Here is a 20,514-nt window from a genome sequence, read left to right on the forward strand (position 1 = left end):
TTTTGCATAAAGGTGCATTTTGTAAAATCTCATCTCAGTATCAGGTCTTTGAAGGAAACTTAACAATTAAGATCTAAGAAGAAAGTAAGCAGATCTTAAATGAAAGTAAGTACTTCTATAGGACTGCTAAGGATTTTTGCCTTTCTTTTCCATTTCCCTTCCCTATCCCTACTCCTTTCTCTTTTATTTCTGAATTTTGGCTACCATTGCTTTTCTAAGGTATAACATCATTGCTGACTTCCTTTACCAACATTTTGCTATGGCTTCAGTGTCTTCATATAGTCTGTCATCTCCTGATATAAAAGAGATCAGAACTCAGGTTTTAGGTAATCTTAGCAGCCCTTCTCCTAGTTCCCACCTCCTCATTGCCTGGGAATTTTCCGTTCTTTGTTACAAGTGCACTGGGTTATGGATGGCAGATGGCAGAAGAAACAAGTGAGAAATATTTCCTAAATGATGAATTTAAAAGACAGACATCTTAAGAATGGTCTTAATTTATGGATATTGTAGCTCATACAGGTACCATAAAATTATGTCAGGTCAGTATGTATAGGATTTGTAGACCCAACAGAAGCCCCATCTGCTTCATGACAATAGTGTTTCGTCTGAACTGGATATGTCCTCAGTGATGATTCCTGTGTATTAGAAAGCTGTATCTAAACTCCAAGATTGAGTTGAAGGTCACATTAATTGGGGCAAACTCATGAGATGACTATGGGCAGTCACTACCAAATATGACAGAAAAACTTTTTTTCTAATTGACAGCACAATTTATTTATTTTTAATTTTTTATTTTTTAAGTATTTTTAAAAATATATATCTTTTATTCATATGTGCATACAATGTTTGGGTCATTTCTCCCCGCTTCCCCCCACCCCCTCCTTTTCCCTCCGCCCCCTTCCTCTCCCCCCACCCCTTCGCTTCCAGGCAGAAACTGCTTTGCCCTTATCTCTAATTTTGTTAAAGAGAGAGTATAAACAATAATAAGAAGGACCAAGGGTTTTTGCTAGTTGAGATGAGGATAGCTATACAGGGAGATTCCTCGCATTCCTTTCATGTACATATGTGTTACATTCTAAGTTGATTCTTCTCGAACTGACCTTTTCTGTAGTTCCTGGTCCCCTTCTCCTATTGGCCTCTATGACAGAAAAACTTTTAAGACAGGGAAAATTGTTCTCAATATATTTTGGTGACAAAAGGGATATGTGTAGATAGATTAAAGTATATCAGAAAAGTAGAAGCATATATGTATAAGAAGACTGAAAACTCTCTTTTGGTGATGGGATTATGTATAGTTTTCAACTTTTGTGTATTTACCAGTCTTTTCTAATTGTGTGTTATAAGTGGGAAAAAAGAACATCATCTGGCTAAATACTGCTTCTATTGCTAAACTGTGAACTCTGTCAAGGATGGTATCCTGTCTTAGTCATCTTTATTTCCTGAGCATCTAATACAGTTAGCATATTTAAGTGTGCCATAAATATTTATGGAACTAAAATGAACCTACAGCTTAATGCTGTATTTTAAAAGTTTTATAATTATTAGCAAGTGATTTAGAAAATTTAGGATGAATAGCTCAGCTCCTAATCCATCCTTCCACTTCCATCCCACTTCCCAACCTCTTTAAAATGATTTAGTTTAGGTCCTCTTGTGGTTATTACCAATATTTTAGACAATATGACTTTACTCCTGTCATTAAAACAGCCTGATATGACAGTGAGAATGTAGCTCACTATTATCCAGTTTCTTATACCTCACTTGATAGCTGCATTAGTTTTAGCTCACCTATTATGATTCTACAAGGTAAAATTAGTATTGAAGACACACTTAGAGAAAACTATGCAAATACTAAATGTATACCTCAGTGAGATTTCCCAATGAGTACAGGTATTAGATCACTTCCCAGATGAATAACCAGATTATCAACATAGCCTGAAAGGCACCCTTGTATCCTCATCATAGCCATTAGCTGCTCTTCTCACCACACGTAACCACAGTTACAAATCACCTTACAGTCAGTAAGTTCTGCCTACCATTGAACTTTCTCTATACAAAACCATATAGGATGTACTTTCTTGTGTGTGTTTGACTTCTCTGCTCAGCATTGAGTGTTTAAGATTAATACAGGCAGTTGCGTGACATAGGAATCCATTCATTCTCATTCCTGTCTAGTTCTGTATAATTATTTTACTAATTATTCTCCTATTGATGGACATTCTTCTATTCATGGGATTATTCCATAAAATGGACATTTCCTGTTTGAGAGTCTCAAAAATAGGCATCTCTTTTCATATGTGGTGTGTGTATGTGTGTGGGGGGTTGTATGTGTGCATTTCCATTGCTTATAAACTCAGAAGTGGAACTGTTCAGTCATAGAGTAGAGGTATGTTCAGCTCAGATATGGTAAATGTTGAGATATTATTGCATCAATTCAATCGACGTGGTCATTAACAGTATGAATTAGGTCAAAGTGTTCAATAGCCTTCGGGTTCCCAGTGTTTTTAAATGTACCATTCTGATGAATGCAAAATGTTATCTAATTTTGATTTTAGTTTGCATGTCTGTGAAGGTGTGTTGAACACCTTCTTGTATATTTATTGTTTATTCGTTTATTGAAGAATCTACTTTTGAAGTGCTTTTTTTAAAGTCCACGTTAGTGGAGATTTGGTTTTTTCTCCTATGGAATTACATAGCTATTTATTTATTTATACAGTCATTCATCCATTCATTAATTCACTCATTTTTGGCAGTACTGAGGTTTGATCACAGGATCTTGCAAGGCAGGTGCTCTACCACTTGAGCCACAGTTCCAGCCCTTTGTCTTTCTTTCTTTACTTCTTTTTCTTTCTTTCTTTCTTTCTTTCTTTCTTTCTTTCTTTCTTTCTTTCTTTCTTTCTCTTTCTCTCTCTCTCTTTCTTCTTTCATCTTCTTTCTTTTTTAAAAAGATATCAGAAATTGAATTTAAAGCTTTGTGCTAGCTAGGCAAGAGCTCTACCACTTAAGCCATGTTCCCACTAACTTTTTTATATATACAGATAATCAACCTTTACTAGATAAATGTTTATGAATATCATCTCCTGTCCTGTGGCTTGCCTCTTCATGCTCTTAATAATGTCTTTGATAAAAGGAAGCTCTGCAGTTAAATTTATAATTCTCTTTCCATAAGCTAGGGCATTTGTGTCATATTTAAGGAAACTTTGCCAAATCCAAAGTCACAAAAGTATTTTCTTATATTATCTTTGAGAAGCCTTATTATTTTCCTGTCATGCTTAGATCAAAATCCATCTGGAACTAATTTTAATGTAGTTTTAAGAGTGGTCAAGATTGCTACTTAACATGTGGATATACATTTGACTTAGCAACATTTACTGAAAGTATTATCATTCCCACTTTGCACTGAAGAGTCACACATGCTATAAATGAGTAACCATGTATGTATGGGCCTGTTTCTGAACTCTTCTCTTTCATTAGCTTATTGGTCTGTTCTTCAACTAATACCATACTTTCTTGGCTGCTATAACTTTATAATGCATCTTGATACCTGTAGGACAAATATTTTGATTTTGTTCCTTTTCATGTTTGCTTTGACTAGTTTCAACTCTAATTTCCACTAATTTTTGCAAACAGCTTCTCAGTTTTCAAACACACATATATATATGCACACAAATATACATCTACTGGGATTTTTATTGAGATTACATTGAACTTTAGATTAATTTGGGCAAAACTGGTATCATAATGTTGACTCCATCACTACCAACCATTACCATTGTAAGTATTATTATTTAAAACCATTTGGAAATTTTCTCATTACTATTTTGTAGTTTTCCATGTAAAGTATTGCAGATTTCTTGCTAGATTTATTTCTCCATATTTGATGCTTTTGTAACTTTTTTTTTACATTTCATTTTCTAATTATTTGCCACCAGCACATATGGATACAATTGATTGTACACACTGATCTTGAATCCATTAATCTTACTATATATTAACTTATTAATTCTGATGGTTGTGTGAAGATTTTAGAAGTACTTCTTTGTTTTTTCAAAGTTCATATAGATTTGTCTAGGTATGAGATTTTAAATTATTTTTGCTTAATCTCTTTGTTGTATGGTTTTTAAGTGCTATCCCCATATCTATGGTATTCACACTCCATAATTACACATGGAAGCTTATATAGTATATTAATATATAAACAATATAGTATATTGAAATAGAATTTTAGTATATAAAAGACAAAACCTGTACAACTTTTGGGGAAATTAGAGGGGGTAATAGTTCATACTACTTCCAATATTTGTTCACTTAGCACATTTTATCCATATATATTCACTGAACTTCCATGTACCTTTGCCTTAGATAATTACTTGGGGTTTGGCAGTACCCCCTCCTTTAATAGTGCTACTTCTTCCTTTTGGAGTAACTATTGCAGAGCTTCCATTAGCAATTTTTCAGCCTTTGGTGGAGATTCCCAATAAAATACCCCAGATTTAAGTCCATATTAATATTTTAAAATTTTCTTTTTAAATGAGTTATTTGCATATATTTCTAAAACTTAAGTAAATAAAAATTGATATTTTATAAGAACTTTACCAGGGCTTAGTGAGTCTTGCCCCTTATGTATTTACATAGCAGTATTAATGATCCCTATCTCAAAGTGGTAGGAGAATTAAATGAACAAATTGCTCAATATTGTGAGCTTTTATGATTAGTTTCCAATGTTATGCAAGTAATTAGTTAATTAGGAAATATTAAAACACAGACATCATTTTTCCTGGCCTAGGGTAATTTTCATAATAATACAAAGCTGTTCCCTAGAAACACAAATATAGAAAGTGTTAATAAATTCAAGTCACTATGATGTCATTTGGCCTGCAAAAGCAAGTTTTCTAAGTGTTCCTCATCACCTAAAGTTTTTCAATGCTACTTACAAATGAGCAATGATTTTATACCAGTAAATGTGCTCAATAAATTTTTCACAAAGATCTGACAAAGTGACATTACCAGATTATGTCTCATATCTTTTGGTCTTGTGACTAGTATAGCTCTTACCTTCATGAAGAGCAGAGAACAGATTATGCCTTAACACTTTCTGATGGAGGACCCCTCACCACTCCCAATATGCTAGGTGGATCAATAGAGAATAAGGCCAATTATTTGACAGATTGCTCAATTCCCAAATTACTGGGCTTAAACTTTGAGAATCTGAGCATTTCCCAAAATTTTCACCAGGAGTAGTAAAAAACACGGATAAATATAACATGAGCGTAGAGTGTGTTTATTTGTGAAAATACCTGTCATTTTGTTAAGGCAGAGAGATGGGCCATCAAATAGAGTAGAAATTATATAAGTCATAATACTGGATGTGAATCAGCCACCACAGGTTTTGGCACATTGTAGCTCTTCAGAAAATAAGAATTCCTATTCTCTGCTCTCTAGGGTCTTACTGCTCAGCATCAGCCAAGAGCCTGTTAAAATTGCAACAGTCACAGCATGCTACTTCAGCAGCTCTGCACAGCACTGCCTGTCCAAGAAATTCTCCTCATCCTGGCCATCCTTTTCTCACTTCTGAACTTCCTAACTGATCTGGAACTTAGCATTTGTAAGCTCCTTGAGGAGTGTTTGGTTTTATACCCAGATTTCACTAGGTGCTAGATGACAAATGGCTAAAGTTCAGCAGATTACTCCTAAGCAAGGAGCTATAGGTGCCATTACCTATGATAGGGTTCAGCACTCTAAGTGATATCTGGGATTTAGTCCATTAACAGACACCATAAAGCAATGTTTTGAAGGAATGGTGAGGGGCATAAAATCTTATAGAATTCTGGTCCAAGAAGAATGCTTACTTAACCCAGGTCGATGCCCACATCTACTGCTACTCCACAACAGCAGCCTCACAATTCACTGCAGTTTCCCTCCAGGTATTTTAAGAGAAAAGTACTGAACTGGGTTCAAACTTTGACTCTTTTACTTAGCTGTTGTATAGCATGGGAAAGGTTATTTTAATTCCTTAAGCTTTAGATAGGACATTTGAAAATAGCAATAATATCAGTTCTGTATCAGTTAGAAGGTTCAGAAAAGAGAACTTACACTAAATATTTGAACAGAGGGAATTTTTATAGGGAACTTGTTTCTGTGGTGTTGGAGAGCTGAATGGGAAAAAGGGAGCCCAGAGGTAAAATGGCCATACTAAATCAAGAAAAGGCTGCCGTCTCTAGAACTGGGTACACAAAGGGAAGAAGTGGGGCCATCAGGCATAGGTGCCTCAGGGTAGAGCTGTGGTGAGCCTCGGGAATCCAGGGCTCTGACTTTGAACCTGGTGGCATCCTCCTCCCTACCTTTCCCCCCAGCCCCTCAAGGAATGCAAAGAACTCAGAGGAGGCGCAATGAGGCTGGTTCTGGATTTGCCTTAAGAGAATGAAAGCTGAAAGCAACTGCTGCTATTTGAAGGGGCCTCCCTTCCCTGAAGGAGGGTCAAGCCTCAACAATTCCAAGCAGAGTGTAGAAGAGTGAGTTTGGAGCTCAGAGAAAATGGTACTTTATTGTCTGTTTGTTAAATGAGGTAATAACAATAATGCCAACCCCACAGATTTGTCCTTAAGAATTACTTATGGAATTGTATTAAATCACTTAGCATGGAGAATAGAATATAAAAGCTGCTATTTATTAATTATTATTGCACTGTTTTTATTTTTATTTTTACTTTTAACCAAATGAAATATCATGGATATATATATTTTACTACATCAATATTCATAAAATTTTTATCAAATAGTCCCTGTTTATGACTGTAAAATGGAGTTTCAAACATATACCTTCGATTTAGACTCAGGTAACTCCAAATCATAAGAGGTAAAACAGTTGTGATAAGAAAACAAAGTGCTTGCCCTTTGAAAATGCACCATCAGATGCTTAATCATCTCTTCAGAAGATGGAACTCATTAACATCACAGGCTTTCATTGCTTATTTATATGTACATTAAAATGTTTGTCACTGATTTCCTAATTAGTGCTTTTAGAATCTTCCAATATTAACCGATTTAGCTCTACTGTGTTTGAGGACAGAGCAAACACAGTGACAGTTTGGCAGACATATGCTCCTTTTCTCAGTATGGAAGAAGTTCTCTTACCCCCAATCAACATGGTGCAGATTGAGAAGATCTTCTCTGCATCCGTGTTAGCAGAGACATTCCCAAACCCAACACTGGTGAGACTGCTAAGGGTGAAGTACAGAGCAGCAATATAGGCACTTCGGATCGATGGGCCCCCCAAGGTATTGTTGCCATAGTATGGAGATTCCAGTCTCTTTCCCAACTCATGGAGCCATCCTATAATGGAGGCAAGAATGCAGATTTAAGAATAAAAAGTAAACTCCCATTATTATCACATGTGGCTAACAATAAATGAGCATTTAGGGACATATCATAAGTTGCTTGGGGGGAAAAGAAAGATAAAGGGAAATTAAAGGCAAGACGTATTTCATTTCTATGAAAATGAAAATATTACTCTTATGCATGCTATTCTTTATTATACACACAGCAGAGAAACAGGTATTTGCAAATGGATTGGTGGTCAAAGCAATTGGTGGTTATTTCAATGGAAGAAACTATTGCAGTAATTGAAACAGGGGTTGATTGCTGATCTCAATTGTAGAGGGAGTGGAATATAGCCCCATTAAACTCATCTTGATTGAAATTTTAAGAAACAAAGAGGCTAAGCGGTATTTTTTTTTTTTTTTGTGATGCTGGGGATGGAACCCAGAGACTTGCACATGCTAGGCAAGCACTCTATAACTGGGCTCCATCCCCAGCCCCAAGTAGGTATTTAAAAAGCCCTACATGATGAAATCTAACAAGAAGCACAGAGTCTAAGGTTTCAAATAGGTGAGAGGGGCTTTATTTTTTATTATGTAGAACCCTAGACTATTTCATTAATTTGGGCTGATAAGTTCCAGCTTATGTTACCTTATCAGGAAACCACTCTGAAACTTCATACTGCATTTAGGGTGTGTGCATGGGAACTTGTACAGTAGATACTCTGATAGAACTGTATGTTCTGTTACATCTGTTTTATAATGCTGATATCCATATACACCCAATTTTTATAAAGTAAAAGCTTTAAATATGCCTCGTTTATCATATGTCAATTATACTGTCATAAATTTATAAAAAGCTATGTTAATAAAGATGAAAGATATCAAGTATAATATTATTAAAAATGGCATTATCTGGAATGAAAACATAACACAAAGATCACTTTAAAATCCTTCATTAGAAATATTTGCCATTTTATATTTTATAATTTTGTATTTTATACTTTTCTCTCTTCCTCTCTGCCTGTAATATGTATTTAAGGTTCATAATACTTTTGTTAATGGATATTACTCACAAACCACCACTTTCTTATAAATACTTCATTTAATAGCTGCTAAGAACACATGGAAAACCATTACATTTTTAAAGCAATGACAATACATTATAGTTACAGGTTTGGAACTCTGCTAGGTAATTAAAATGCAAATTTGAAGCATTTGAGAATTCCTTGAGACCCAAGAGAAAGGCTTAGTAGGGAGTATCTTGCCTGATTGATCCTGTGTCTCTAGAGACATGTTTCCCAGCATTCAGCTTGCATCAGAAGCATATGGATGGCTTGCTAAGAAGAGACTGACAGACCCTATGCCTGGCATTTCTGGCATAGTGGGTGAGGAAACTGGAGAAAGGGCTGAGAAATTGTGCAACAACTTCCTAAGGAGTGCTGCTGCTGCTCCTTAGCTGTTAATGCTGAGGACACTTTGAGAAAGCACTACTCTCTAACAATGGCTGCACCTGGGGAAGCTTTTTAAAACACACTGCCCAGGTTCCACCTCCCATTCATTGATTCTGAATGTCCAGCTGTTGGTATGCTTGAAAAGTTCCTTAGTAGAATCTCTTGTGAATGAAAGGCTTAGAATCACTATATTCTAAAACTGAGCAAAGCATTTGGTAATAGTAGGATTTAGTACATGTCAGTTCATTAAGTGAATGCATAAATAAATGTACTAATGCTTCTTACCTTTTTAATGGTATGAGATACTATCACAACATTGATTGCAGATATAACACATTTGCATTTGTAAATTTGTATTAGATTTAGTGTACAATGTATAATAAAATATTTTTGATGATAGAAAAATACTTAAATGTGTTTGTTATAAAAGATCATGCCATTATGAAGTTATGGCCACTCAACCTGTTAGGTCCCTGGCATTCTTGGGGCAGGCGGAAGGACCCCAGGCATGTCTGACCTGTTCCATCTGGTCAAATAATCAGAGACAAGAGGCTCTCTTCCTCCCCCATGGCTCGGCCCCTCCTATAAAGTCCACTACCCAATTTACCCAAGTCGCTGCTCCCTGACCTGGGGGCGGGGCAGCCATGCAGTCTGGATCTTAATAAATCTTTCCATTCCACACATGGCGTGGTCTTAATTCGGCAGTACCTTACATACCCTGCCTAGAAAGACTTCATGGGAGGAATTAACTCTAGACTGAAACACAGATTTAAATCGGGACTCTGCTATTTATACACTGTGGTAAACACTAACTCTCCGAACTTCAATTTTCTCATTAAAAAAAATAAGTCTCCTGCCTAATTTGTAGGGTTGCAGTGGCACTAAGTGAGATGTCACATGAAGAAAATGCCAAACAAGTTTAGTGGCAGAGATTTAGGATATAATATCCCTTTGTGTCTCTCTTTCTTCTGTTACTTAAATTGGACATAGAAGGCACAAAATTCAAAAAGATTAGAGAAAATATGAGGCCAGCACTGAACTATAATGGAAAAGGAAAGTGTTGAACATTTACTTGGCAGAAGTCAGGAATAGCATGTGATGTAATTCAACATTTCCTAACTAATAAATAGGGGAAGGAGAAAACCCAAAAGGAAGTAGTTCTTGAAATTTGTAGAGTTATGCTTCCATTTGTGAGTCTGAAGAAAGACATGGATTCTTTTCTTAGAACAAGGTGCCTATGAAGACACACACAAGGTCATGTTGTTCACATTTTCAGGTGGTCCATGGCTTCCTGCAGCTCTTCAAACATTCCTGGTCCAAGAATCCAGCTTAAAACTCTATTCTAGAATTTTAAGTGAGAGAGACAAGAAGTGATAAAATACGATTTGGTAAAACATGGTCTGTTAGGAGAAAATGTTTAGAAATAAAGACAAGCCAAGAATAAGAGATATCACAAAAGCAAATCAAATGTGTTTTTAAAATATTATATTGGATTTAAACACACTGTAGGAAAAGAGTCAAGACTGGTAAAATCAGGAAGCAGGGATGACATCTATATTTATTATCATGTTTGGGATGGAGATTTCTGCATTTGTGCATTTGACTGAAGCATTGCTGAGTACAGACAACAGATGTTGAATGACTCTCTGATAGGCTGGCTGTTTGTCAGGAGTCCCCCAAGTTGCATTCTGAAAGAGGTATCACACCATCTTTGCTTGACAAAGAAGTGACTTAGAGGGGCTAGTCCCTTTGTTCCATACTGATTAGTCTCACTGATTACAGGGAAGTCTGAGCAGCTGAAAAATATCACTTTGCCCAGAGGGTAAATATTGATGACCTAATTTTTGTTTTAGTTGATGCAAAGAGAGAACAACAAATACCCAGAGTAAAACTGCTGCTTCCTCTTTGCTTGATCAGCTATACAACCAGACCGTGAATATACAGATGGATCCATCTGTTGATTTTTAGTTGAATTTAAATATTCATTTACTTATAGATTCAGAGTTTTCTCATTTGAAAAGGCAGACAAAGCCAGATGATACATTTGCTTAATGTCTTAATTTGAACAAAGTGGAACATGTAAGTATTCTCTGAATCAAATCAGTTTTCATATCATTTGATTCCCTTAACAAAATTGGATAAAAGTTTATGTCAGGACACCCAGATCCTATTCTCACTCCATGCCTATTCATTTACATATGTGTGAGATCTAGTCTCAGAAGTGGTTCTGGAGCAACACACAGATGAACAACAGACCTACTTTTTGTTGATACTGTATCTCTCTTTTGTCTAGCCAACTGTTCTGTCTATTTTGAGAAACATCTTATTTTTTTAAAGGGTTGCTACTAAAGTGTATTAAAGCTGACAGAGCAGAAGCAATAATGATAATGAAAAACTGGTAACATAGAAAGGAGGTAAGTAACACCCACAAATCCGGGGATTGACTTTGTGGCTAAATAAAACTTTTTCACAGAACAGCTCGTCCAAAATGAGAGCACATGTTCCACTGTAACAAGACAACATGTCACTGTACTGTACAGAAGCAGCAATTTAACCAATTTGGAATTCAATCTTTTTTTTTTAATGCCGGAGAGACTCATGTCTCTAAAGGAAGGGATGTCCTAGAACAGTCTGTCTGGTTCTGCTAATTTTTTCTCTCAAGAACATTTTGAAGGAAAAATAATACATAACATGCAATAGAATCTAAATATACTGAATACACTGCTATACGATAAAAACAAACTATAAAACAAAATAATCCTATCATTACTAAAAGGAGTAGATGAATAGAGTAGAATTTGTGAAATAGCAGACAATCTCAAAGCGAGTGACTCTTAATGACCATACCTAGAAAAGCCTATTATAATTTGCACTATCATTTGGCATATGTCTTTATCATTGCATACTCACCATAGGTCCACTATTTTGCTTAAATACATATATTTAACTCTAAAAAGAAGTCTCATTATTTTGCTCCCAAGGTTTCCTATAATAATATACTTAATTTGATTGTTTTTGTGCATGCATTCACAATTGGTCTATTGTGAGCTGGTTTATACAACAGATGTGTTCCTGAAAAATTTGGTTTATATTCGCATTCAGTAAAGTGGCACCTATTTTAGGCTAAGAGTACCTAAGGAATATGAAAAACAGCCCAGTAAAATAGGAGCTTTTAAAATCAGATTTAGATAGGTGTTTGAATGTGTGTGTGTGGAGAGAGAATTAGCAATAATCACCCCCATAATTAAAAATGGTGTTCTATATACAAAATAAATCCTGTTGTAGAAGAGATAGGCAGGAACAAGGATGGGGCTAATTAGGGTTTTTTTGTTGTTGTTAGGTTAGCACATGGTTAATATTTCACCAAGTGCCACCTGGGCTTCAGATATTGCTGGATGGTGCATTTCCATATCATTTACATGCACCAGTCCTGTGGGATAGGGACAATGGCCATCCACACTTCCGTCCATTATTTTGTTAACAATCACAATGTAGGAATTTCAATTTCTGTTTGAAGGATAAGAAAATGAAAGCTTAGAGAGTTTAAATAACTTGTTCAAAGTGGCGGTGTCAGGATTTTAACCTAAATCTGTGTGCTTTTTGGTCCAGAAAACATCTTTAGGAAACAGCAGGAAAGGGATACAGAGAAGGGAAGACAGACAGTGAAGTATGCATAATAAGGAAGTTACTATCACAGGCAACTGGAGTTTAATCCCACTGGGGAATCTCTGGGACCAGTGTAGAATTCACACCCTGGTTAGTGCAGGGGAAAGCATACAACTATCTTCCCTCATTGATTGAGGACTGCTCTTCTTCTCTAGTGCCCTGCCTGCTAGCAGAGGAGACCGCCTTGGCTTGGAAGAGGGCCTCAAGCGTCCAGATACAGATCTTAAGGATAGAAATCCCATAGGTTGAGGGGGCCGGAAGTGGAGCCAGCAGCCAACATTTTCCAAATTCCAAGTGCTTTGCTAATTGTTTACATAACATTATTGTTCCAGTTCTCACAATAACTCTGCTATTTTTTTGATGGGTCTCAATGGACAAGCTCAGCAATTTTCTCTATTTTTAAAGGAAGTATTAGATCTAAGGTGCAAATCCATAGCTTTCTAATATAAACATCCTTGTTCTTTCTGCTGTGCTGCATAAAACGGTAATCATGTTATTTTGCTTTTTTCCCCAAGATGTTTTCAGCATTTTGATTCTTTTTATTTTCAGATTTATTGAGTTATAATTGTCAAATAAAATTATATATTTATGATGCACACAATGATGTTTCAATATATGTACACATTATGAAATGATTACTTATAATAAAGCTCATTAACATTTCCATCAACTCAGTTACCTCTTTTTCATGGTGAGTACATTTAAGATCTGTCTTAACAATTTTCATATTTGCAGTGTTTGCACAACTTGCATTGTTATTAATGACATAATTTACATTATTGTTATTATTACAAATTATCATTTTAAATTGTACTATGTTGAAATCATTATCAAATAAGTTTGCATCTTCAGTGTTTTCTTTTACTTAGAGTGGAAGAATATTTCCCCAAAGCCTAATATCATATCAGAAAAAAAAGATGAATTATCTGAATATAATTTACAGTGTAGACATGGCATATTTTGGTATTTAGAACCTGGATATTATATTAACAGCTATCAAGAGGTTATAAGGGTGAATTCCAAGCATAGAAAATATAGTATTATAGTTAATGTTTGCTTCTCTTCCCTCCTTAATTCTGAAGACCCTCCTGATCCTCCTGACCTTCATGAGGATGAGAGGTGGAAAGCACTGTGATTTATAAGGTCTCAGGTGGTGGCTGAGCAAGGCAGGCACTGGGAGAAAATGACTACCATGGGGCACAACACCAGAGTTTCTCTGCACTCTTTAGCCTTCTGCACAAGGGCTGAGGTGTAAGGCTGTCCAGTGCAGAGGTGATTGAGAGGTAGCAGAATAAGAAGTCTGAAAGTGTGCATGTAGTTATGTGTGTGGACGTGGGTTTCAGGGATGATAATTGAGATTCAAAGCATTTGTACAGTACTGTATGTACTGTCACAAGTACTTCAAAGAATAAATACCATGGGAAAGCTTGAGATTTTACCTTCATTGCCCAGCAAAATCTCTATACCCCATAAGATTGATCAGAAACATCATCAATAAAAACCATACTCACCTCATATCTACTTTTTGTGCCACTACCATGCTGTTTTTATTGTTATGGCTCTGTAGTATAGTTTGAAGTTGAGTATTGTGATACCCCTAGCATTGCTCTTTTTGTTCCATATTGCCTTGGCTATTCATGGTCTTTTCTATTTCCAAATGAACTTTAGGGTTGATTTTTCAATCTCTGTGATGAATGTCATTGGAATTTTGATGGGAATTGCATTAAACATGTAGATTGCTTTTAGTAACAATACCATTTCCATGGTATTGATTCTATTAATTCATGAGCATGGGGGATCTTTCCATCTTCTGTAGTCTTCTTCAATTTCTTTCTTCAATGGTTTATAGTTTTCCTTGAAAATTATTCAGTATTCTTAAAGGTTAACTAGTGCTTGTCACTGTAATTTTTTTTCTTTTTCTTTAATCAAAATTTTTGTTTAGAAATAGTTGTAAATGTACTCAAAAGTTGAAAAGGCACAGAAAGTCCATGCATACTGTGTGCCTTTCACCACTTTCCCCAAATTTTAATATCTTACATTTCCATGTATGTTTGTCAAAACTATAGAATGTAGCTCAAGCTTGTAATTTTAGCTACCTGGAAGGCTGAGATAGGGAGGATTATAGTTCAGGGCCAACCCTGGGTAAATAGTTTGAGAGACCCTACCTCCAAAATAACCAGAGACACCTCCAAAATAACCAGAGCAAAATGGACTGGAGATGTCTTGCACCTGTTCTGCAAGTGCAAAGTCCTGAGTTAAACCCCTGTTCCAAAATCAAAAACAAAAGCTGCAGAATGAGCATTGGTTCATTATTGCTAAGCACAGTATGGACTTTTTGTATTTTAACTTAATAATTAAAATTAGGGAGAAGTTCACAGACTTAGACCTCAAAACTCACTCTCACCCTCCCCTTCTTCCTCAGGATAGCACTGGAAGGGCACAAAGCTGTAGTGGCGTTTGATACTGATTCATTGATTGCTCTGAAAATTCATCAGTAAATCTGAGGTCCCAATTTAATAGGAAAATATTCATTACTTGGGGGTCTCACTAATCTCACACTTTGTTCTCATAAACCAAGAAGTATCTTACATTTCCAAAGTGTTATAATCTCTTTTTGAGGTAAACAACTAAAACAAGAACAGTCAGTACCAAAATGGAAGAATTTGGGATCCTAGTCTTGTGTTGGCACTATTTAAGTAACTGTGTGCATCAATAAACCTTTCTGGTCTTCCTTTTCTTAAACTTGAAGGTAAGGTGATAGAACTGACAAATGTTTAGGCTCTCTTTCCGATCTGAGATTTTTATGATATAAGATCCTGTAATGTTTCTTCACAAATAGGTGATTTATTTAAAAGCAAAATGTTTGTTTAATAGCCTATGACTCTGTGAATTCATTTTTTATCTGTCTTTAATTATTTGAGTGAAGACCTGTCAGCAAATATTGATGGGATAAAGACAGAAGACATTCACATGTTGATGCATTTGTCATTTCTGTTCTGTTTCCATTGCCAAACAATCTTTCAGAGCAAGAAATATTAGATGGTGTTAGTTCTGTCTAGAAAAAAGTACCATTTATGCTAAACCTAGTCCAGAGTTTGCCAGTTCTCTAGAGTGTACTTAAAATTTAAGAAAAGCTTGTGCAATAGAAATGTCCTGAATGTTGATGAGAAAGTGAGGAATTACATTTTACTTAAGTAATGATTAACTTAAAGATTAATCTGCACCGAAAGCAAAACCAAAACAAACCCTAGAAAGAATGAAAAATGTGAAACAATTTGGACAGCTACTGTAGAGAGTTTCTGGTTGATCCTAGGAAGAAGCAAAACTAAACAGACCATCTGTTTCCAGCTAACTAGGGCACTTCCAAATGCCTCTCAAATCTCAACTAAAAATAGAGGAAATTGTAACAAAGATTAGACTCATGGTTAAATTGGCAGAACATAAACTATGAACTTTTTGCATTTAACCTTGTTACATAAAATACTTGCAATTGATGATGCTTTCAGATCTGTGCCCAATAGAGGCATTTCTTTCATGGATTAATTATACTAATGTTTATTCTGGCATAAATGAGTTTCTGGGATATACTTGTATGCCCAAGCTCAGAATGTCATTTACAAAGACAACTTTTCACTCTGAAAAACTTAATCCAAAGAATTTATTACTTGTACTTGTACATCAGGACAAAAACCTGTTTCAGGAAGACAATTTGGGATAGAAATAACTGAATCCACCCATAACCATTTCATTTTATTATTGGTATGCTAAAAGGTTCTTGATCTGTTCCACATTTCCTTCTTGGCTCCTCTTTTCTCTCAAAGATTCAGGATGGTACAAAGCTAGAGAAGAAAAATGCAGTGGCATGTCTAAAATTTTCAAACCATTTCTCTGCTGTTCTTAGTGGCTCTCTGGCAGCCATTTAACTTAAAAGGAAAAGGCATTATCACCCATTGAAAAGGAATCTCAATTTACTGTGGTTTCCAAAAGTTAAAAATAAAATTCTAATTACATTTCTTCCAAGTACATTAGATGGAAGTAAATTCTCCAATATTCTACTACAAAAATAACTATAAAATAAACTAGAGCACACAATATGCTTGAATGTTATAAAATACCTTGGAAAAGAGTACATTGCATTTTATTTATCTTTAGCTTGGTATTGACACTGTCCTAAAATACTTTACAAGTTTCTTGAAGATGCCCAAGGCTCAAAACGAAAACACAAACTTTGATTTGTTCTTTAGAAGAGTTGGTTCTAATTCACATGTCTCCTACTGCATCTAAAAGCATACAACTAACTTTGTGTGATGGCTTGATGGGGTGTGAAATACAATAAGTACTGGGAGTTTGCATGAACATTCCAAAATAAGTTTTAACCCAGTGGGTGGGTGAGTGATTGCCTTGAAGTAAACACAGGGCAATAGGGTTGTGTCAGAGAGACCTAAAGAGTGGCATGGATATTTTTAACAATGAGAAGTAGATAGAGTGCACAGAAACGAAAAATATACAGGAAAATGCAGAAGAGAAATATGAGGAGGGAGCATGTGTCAGATTTAATTACTGTGGTAAACCTTAATAACCCAGAAAGCAAGCGATGTAATCTATAAAAAAGCAGAGAAAATCTTGTCTTGGAATTACATTGTATAATTTTTTCATTTCTTAATTCTGCCACTTAATTAATTCTGCAGAGTGCAGAATTGCACTTAGAAAACATTTAATACAAGGTTATTAATTGTTGCTGCTGTTGTTTTAAAGGAATGAAGGTTTTCTGCTTAACTGAAAATTGTGCAGACTTAAAATATCCTTCATTATTGAAAAACTTGTATTAAAAATTAACCCGGTATTCCAAAAAGGATCTTGCATCATTCATACTTCCATTTGGAGGAGCTGAAGACATTAAACAGATAAGACATAGAATATTTTCTGGCATCAATTTGCTTTGCTGTTACTCAAGTCCTTATGATAAAAGTGGTATCTTTATAATAATCTCATTTGTGCATTCATTGTTGGAGACTGACCAACCTATATAATGTAATTTAATTTCTTACAACTCTAAGAGCTGCATATTACAATCTGAATTGGTACTTAAGAAGTTAAAACAAGCATGACCAAGGTTACATATCTGTTTGAGAGAAGGACCAGGCTTTGATTCTAGATTTGTCTGAATTAAAATTATTATACGGATAAGCATATTATCCTGCTTCTTGATCCTTCTTGTTACACAAGGTTTTGATAAGAATGAACTCCTGATTGACTCCACCTCTTTCATAGAAATGGCTACCATAATAGATATTTTTCTCTGTAATTGATCTTCCCCTCCACCTGCAAACCGGAATTCCTCATGCTTTCGTCTTCTTCCTGCTAATTGTCAGCATTATCTATGACATATAGTCTGTGGACCTTGTGCCATTTTTATTTTCAGTATGGAAACTTTTGGGAGGTCTTCCTCCTTCCCCCAGGAACTCCAGCTACTATTCCAAAGGAATGGGCGGGAATTCGTGTTTAATGTTCTGTGTATGCAAAGACTTGCGTAGGAGAGCTTTTTGGAACCACCAATTGAACTCTTAGCAACTTCTTAATGCTTCATTTTCCAAGAATAGAACTCTTTGGTTACTCTCTTACAGACTTGGCAAGAAATTTTATATAGGTCAGACCCATACAGCAAAGAAACTGAAGAACTCCTGACTTTTGTTTTTCTTATGAGAACCCAGTTTCCTATGCAATTTCTTTGACATTATTAAAACTAACCACTTTGCTTCACATTTTAATCATTCCACACACTGGCGTTTGACTTCTGTTTTCACCCACAAGCACCAACTTTCTGTTTACAAATCCATATTTGGCAACTATAATGCCTTTTTTAATAGATTTAAAACAATGGAAACAAGGGCAAAGGACTGGTTTAGTCTCCAGCCTGACACACAAAGGCTGGTTTAACTCTGGTGGAACGGAAGAACAGTGTATAGTTTAAAATACAAAAGTGTAATCAGTATTGACAGTGTTTTTTTTAAACGCACTGCTAGTGTGGGAGGGGAAGGGAAAGGAGGAAGAAAGGAGGAATAAGAAAGAGTAATAGAGGGGTGAATAAAATTGAAGTATATTATATGCACACATAGAAATTTCATGGTGAAAAAACTTACTATGTACAATTTAATACATGCCATTGAAAACCAAAATGATCACCAGTTTAAAAATAAATAAATAAAAACACTGTTAGAATAATGAATCAATGCCTTTAAAACTTATAAAGGATATGACTGGCCCATATCTAGATCCAGTCCCCTAAATAACTATTCTGGGCTCAGCTTCCCTAACAGACAAGGCCTTGATTCAGGTTTTTACATTTCTGCTTCTGGCCACATTTTCTGGTGGGATTTGGCCCTTTATCCTTTGACACTTGTGATATTTCATGAGATAAAAACTTTCACTATTCAAAATCATGTATATTTCCAAACTACCAATTCAAGACAAAAGGGAAAATGAAAGGAGTCTGCAGAAGGAGAAAGAGACATATGAAGAAATATGAAGGGGAAAGAAGGTCCATGAACATGCCCTGGTGATGAAGAAAACTTGTTGGCCAAGAGCAAAAATTACAGGATAAAAGTGACAAATGCTAAAGGATTAAAGACAAAAATATATTTGAGTCAAAAGTTGGTAAAAGTGGAAAGGAGGACAGCATTGGCAGATTGTTGTCAGTTTTGTGTGTTAAACTTCATCTTTGTTCAAGACTAACACATTCAGTCATGGGACTAACATGGAACTCAGAAGCTATCCTCTCTAGTATTTAACTTACAGCATTGAAGCTGCCTCTGAGCAGCTATATTTTGACCAAGTTTGCTCAAAATTATTATTTTGAGATAATTCTGGTTATCACAATGTTCTTTCTGGTGTACTAAAACTCTAGGGGTTCAATATGTATAACTATCTTAGAGGTTTGGAATGTCAAAATACACAATCCAACAGAAATCTGATTCTCTCATTTGCCTATGTCTTGCCCAATTAATTTAGACAAATCTGTTGATTATATAACCTTGTGTGGCATCCTCCAGGAAATATACGTTATTCAGCATTTCTGATGTTTACGAGTATAATTGTCAGTTGACACAATGGCTCACACTTGTAATTCTAGGAACACAGGAAGTATAAATAGGAGGATCACTGTGATGTCATAATCACAAACTTTTTAAAAATTATATTTAAGGATTTTTCAGGATATTGCAAAATTCTCTCACCTGAAGTGACTTAATTTAGAAACATTTTTATCCCTTCTCATTTTTCAATCATATAAGTGATTAACTTTGCATTTCTTTTACTTAACCTACTGAATCTTTCAGCCTGAAGCTGTGCTCCCTTACTGTAGGCCTTACCACACTTTAATCTCTGCCTGTGTAGACTGACTGCATCATAAGCATGGGAACTGTGGTTTGTCTAACATACTTGACTCCCAAACCTTGCTCAGGAGGAGGCACTATGTATGTACTCAGTGCATATTTATTGAATGATAAAGAATATCTGTCTAAGACAAGTGCACACAGGGAGGTATGAGGATAGGTAGGTTAACCCCCCCCCAAAAAAAATCTAGCATTCGATGTCTTCAATGCCAAGGAACTAATGCAGAAACTTTAAAGCAACAGAGAAGGGGACTAGGAACTAGAGAAAAGGTCAGTTAGAAAAGAATCAATTTAGAAAGTAACACATATGTACATGGAAGCAATACTAGGAATCTCCCTATATAGCTATCCTTACCTCAACTAGCAAAACCCCTGGTCCTCCTTATTAATGTTTATACTCTCTCTTCAACAAAATTAGAGATAAGGGTAAAACAGTTTCTGCCTGGAAGAGAGGGGGTGAGGAGGAAAGGAAGGGGGTAGGGGGAAAGGGAGAGTGAGGGGGAAAGGAGGAGTAATGACCCAATCATTGTATGCACATATGAATAAGAGAAATTTAAAAAAAATTTTAAAAAAGAAAAAAAGAATATCTGTCTAAATTCTAAAGACCACTTATTAAATACTCTTGCTTTACATGTACATTAGGATTTGGGTTTACAGAATGGTCTGGACTGCAACCCCACCTCTACTTAGC

General features: G+C 35.6%; 1 protein-coding gene across 2 annotated transcripts in view; it reads right to left on the minus strand.

The window, feature by feature from the left end:
* Nucleotides 1-20,514, minus strand: part of Kcnh8 (potassium voltage-gated channel subfamily H member 8) — a 362,401-nt gene that overhangs the window by 80,712 nt on the left and 261,175 nt on the right. For both annotated transcript variants that reach the window (XM_074043836.1, XM_074043837.1), the window contains one exon: nt 7,131-7,328. In XM_074043836.1, coding sequence (XP_073899937.1) covers nt 7,131-7,328 — 198 coding nt within the window. The remainder of the gene's footprint in view (nt 1-7,130; nt 7,329-20,514) is intronic.

This window comes from Castor canadensis, chromosome 10 (assembly GCF_047511655.1).
Source record: "Castor canadensis chromosome 10, mCasCan1.hap1v2, whole genome shotgun sequence".
NCBI classification, from domain to species: domain Eukaryota; kingdom Metazoa; phylum Chordata; class Mammalia; order Rodentia; family Castoridae; genus Castor; species Castor canadensis.